This window comes from Urtica dioica, chromosome 2 (assembly GCF_054948205.1).
Source record: "Urtica dioica subsp. dioica isolate 48M chromosome 2, U.dioica_male_clone48M_v1_H2, whole genome shotgun sequence".
Lineage (NCBI taxonomy): Eukaryota > Viridiplantae > Streptophyta > Magnoliopsida > Rosales > Urticaceae > Urtica > Urtica dioica.
Genome location: NC_142757.1, coordinates 31688999 through 31692885, shown reverse-complemented (window position 1 = coordinate 31692885; position 3887 = coordinate 31688999). Strand labels below are relative to the sequence as shown.

The 3887-nt window shown below is 37.4% G+C and overlaps 1 protein-coding gene across 1 annotated transcript; it reads left to right on the top strand.

Moving 5' to 3' along the window:
• The first annotated feature begins 821 nt into the window (after positions 1–821).
• Positions 822–1474, top strand: LOC149404358 (josephin-like protein). Its single transcript, XM_089606888.1, has one exon. It carries the CDS (start codon positions 989–991, stop codon positions 1373–1375), a length of 387 nt encoding a protein of 128 aa, XP_089463014.1. The 5' UTR covers positions 822–988; the 3' UTR covers positions 1376–1474.
• The last annotated feature ends 2413 nt before the right edge of the window (positions 1475–3887 follow it).

Here is a 3887-nt window from a genome sequence, read left to right as displayed (position 1 = left end):
GATTTTTGAGAAATGATGATTCTGAGTGGAATCAAAGATGGATCAACAAAAGTGGACTAGTGTAGGACCTTAACGACAACATAAGAATTGATGCGTTGATAAAAAGGGAATCCAATTAGTTTGGTCTCTCTCTTTAAAATCTCATACATGTTTGGTTTCTCTCTCTCTCCACCACATTTTCTTTTTCTTTTGACCAAACACACTATGTTTTCCTTTTATGTAATGATCAATTCAACATTCCTCCTTATACTATTAAAAAAAATCAAACTATTTGGGATAAGAACTAAGTTTCTTTAACTTATTAAAGTGATTGTTAAATATATATGTTTCACCCGTATTTTGATAAATGGATTACGACGTCATAGAGCACCTCATGCATGTATGTATTTTTATTATCATATAGCTTTGTCTTTCTGTAAATGTTTCACACGATCGCTAAAACACAAGGCCTCCAATATTAAAACTTTTCACGTAATGTAAGTATTTAATAGGTTCGTTTTATTTTTAGTTTGTAAAATTATTAGTAATCAGTAATTCAGTCAGACATATATGCATATATATACAGGAAACGTAGTATAATAAGCCATATGCATCTGCATGGCTCATGCGCGTCTAGCAATACGGTTTTGCTTGATTGCGTCATCCAAACACCACTTCCGTAATTGCTAGCTCTTCACACAAACAAGCATATACTTTTCACTAAACTTCTACCACCGCCGCCACCACCACTATACCTACCTACATAGATATACATTTAATATCTATCTATATAATATTGTAATATAGTATATATGATCACTCTCTCTATTACTTCAATTTTCCTTTCTACTTTTCACAGTACTATATAATACTCCAAATAACTTATCAAACTGTCTTCTCCTCTAGATTCCCTTCCTTCATAATTTAGTTGATCCTCTCTTTCTCTCTCTCTCTCTCGGTATAACATTAATATTAATAGTTTCCTCTATAACTCAGATTGCTCTCTAAAATGTCAAGGAATGACGGAAGGTTGTGTTTTAGTCCAGAGGTATACGAAAGCAAGTCGATGAGCGATCTCCTCAAGAACAGCTTTTCAGCCGACGAATGTGGCCGGGAAAAGCTTGCTGGATTTTGGGGTTTCAGGTTATCGAAAAACTCAAAATATTACGCTCCGATGCTGTTTCTTCGCGACCTAAAGACCAAAGTCACGAAATCAATTTCTGTGGCGTCGAAGAAAAAGTCATCAGGAAAAGTCTCTTCGTCGAATCTCGCAAGGTGTCGCTCGGTATCAGATCCAATAGAGTCTCACCGAGCTGAAGCTGTAGAAGATTGCATTGAGTTTTTGAATTCTTCTGCTTCTTTGATCAGAATGAACTCGGTTTCTTCAAACTGTTAGTTCGTTTATTGAGATTTTGTGAATAGCAGTTAAGCACTATGATGTGTGGATATGAATGAATTACGTTTTGAGTTGGCAATTAATAATCATTTTAATTTATTTGTTTGTCTCGTCTCATCTCTTTAGATGCAGGAAAATACTTCTAGCTAGATACATCAGCTCAAAGTACCAAGGTCTCAGACGCCATTTTTTTATGCAGTTTCAATGTTGTTCAACTACAATAAATCGACGTCTCCAAGGAAAACCAAACGGAAAAATATTATGCATCAAATATATATGGTACTTGACGCTTAAAGTTAAACTATACATTGTTATAAATGGAAAAAAATAGTAAGTAATCAAGGGTCTTGATAATTCAATACAATTGCAATTCAATTTAATATTATCAAATATCAATTAAAAAATGTTGATTTTGCACTATATAGTGCTGAAAAACATGAGACACAGATGACCGAAAAGACATGAATTTTCCATGAATATCGTGGAAAAAAATGACGGCGAAATAAAAATGATTGCTTTCATTGCCCCGGTAATCAACTAAACATGGATGTTGGATTGAAAATCGTGAATTATCGATGCAAACCATGATGTAATTAGTTTTCTAATTATATCTACTTCGTTATTTAGTATATTTGTCTACAACGAAGTTTGGATTTTCACACAATTTTTTGACATAAATTTTTCTCAGATATTGTTAATCGCGTTTTTGGATTAGCATTAAGAACCGTCCGTGGTTCGATCTAGGGCCGGACCCTATGACCGCACGTAGGTTGGGTTTGGTGAAGTTCTTCTCTTCTCGTCGTGTTCGTGTTCTTCGGATCTTAGGTCTCCGGGTCCTTGAGTTTCCGGGTCTTTGGATCTTCCGCGCTCTTCGTTGAGTTCTTGAGTATTTGCTTCTTTGAGTCTTCAACCCTTTGAATCTTCCATGTTCTTCGTGTTTCTCACGTGTTCATGTTCTACGTGTTCTTCGGATCTTCTAGTGTCCGGGTCTTCGGATCTTCGAGTCTCCGGGTCTTCGAATCTTCCACGTTCTTCGCGTTCTTCGTCGGGTCTTCGAATCCTTGCACTTTCACCTAACCACAAGAAAACGTGAATCTAGAGGGACGCGGAGGGTTTTCCCTCGGCGCGTTCTCCGACGCTCAACATTAGTCGTGTTGTAATGTGTTCTTGGTGAACGATTTGTACTCGTCTCTATGTTTTCTAGAGAGGGAAAGAGTTGTAGTGTGATTTTTGTAGAGTTTTGACAAGTTGAGAGAAACTTACCTTGTGTTGTGAATGAATGTGGTATTTATAGGGACCAAGGAGTTTGGTGAAAAGTACTTGGTTGAGTGGTGGAGATGACCGGGTGGTCTTGGCCGAGTAAAGACGATCGGGTGATTTTGACCGAGTGAAGATGACCGGGTGATCTTGGCCGAGTGAAGACGACCGGGTGATCTTGGCCGAGTGAAGACGACCGGGTGATCTCAGCCGAGTGAAGACGACCGGGTGATCTTGGCCGAGTGAAGATGACCGGGTGGTTTTGACCGAGTGAAGACGACCGGGTGGTCTTGGCCGGGCGAAGACGACCGGGTGATCTTGGCCGAGTGAAGATGACCGGGTGGTTTTGACCGAGTGAAGACGACCGGGTGGTCTTGGCCGGGCGAAGACGACCGGGTGGTCTTCCTTTTTGGCCGACCAGGTGGTCTTGGCCGGGTGAAAAATGACCGGGTGGTCTTCTTTTTTGACCGACCGGGTGGTCATTCTCGTGATTTTGTCTTGAAGATTTCTCAAGGAGCCTAGCTTGAAAACATTCTTTGAGAGTCTTTTGAAAGACATTTCATGAGAGTTGACTCGGAGATTGGCGCGTGAATTTTCTTGTAGGCTTGGGCCTTGTGTATGGGCTTGATGTTTCGTTTCTTTTTTGCTCTCGGGGTGTTATTTACACCATGTGAAAATAACAGCATAACAGATATGATTTGACAAAATTAACACACTTAATTTACCCAACTGGATTTTTCTCAATAGGGTAAAAAAACGGAGAGTTACTCAAATAACCCACTTAAATACCATACGTTAAAATTTTAGTCGAACAATCTAAAAATTAAAAAAATAACACAAACTAAAATAAAATAAATGCGTCATATTATAGAGAGGTAAGTATGAGTTAATTTTTTTTTTTTAATGTTTGAATAGTTAATTATAATTTTAATAGATATAGCTAACTTTTTTTTTTCATGAAAAAAATATGTATTGGTTGAGGCTATTCTTTATTTGTCAGAAGTAAATATAGGCTCTTAGTTGTGAAACATTAAGGTAGCGTTTGGTTTTCATTCCAAAAACTGTTTTTCACTTTTTGAGTTGAAAAAATTGAAAACAAAAAGTGAAAATGTGTTTGTTTTAATTTTTCGGAAAAAAATTTCAAAAATTTTTGAAGTTGTTTTGTAAAAAAGTAAAGAAAACTGAAAACAAATAAAAGGTGTTTTTGGAATTTTTTTCTTCTCTTCTCTTCTCCTTCTCCCCATCTTCTCTTTTC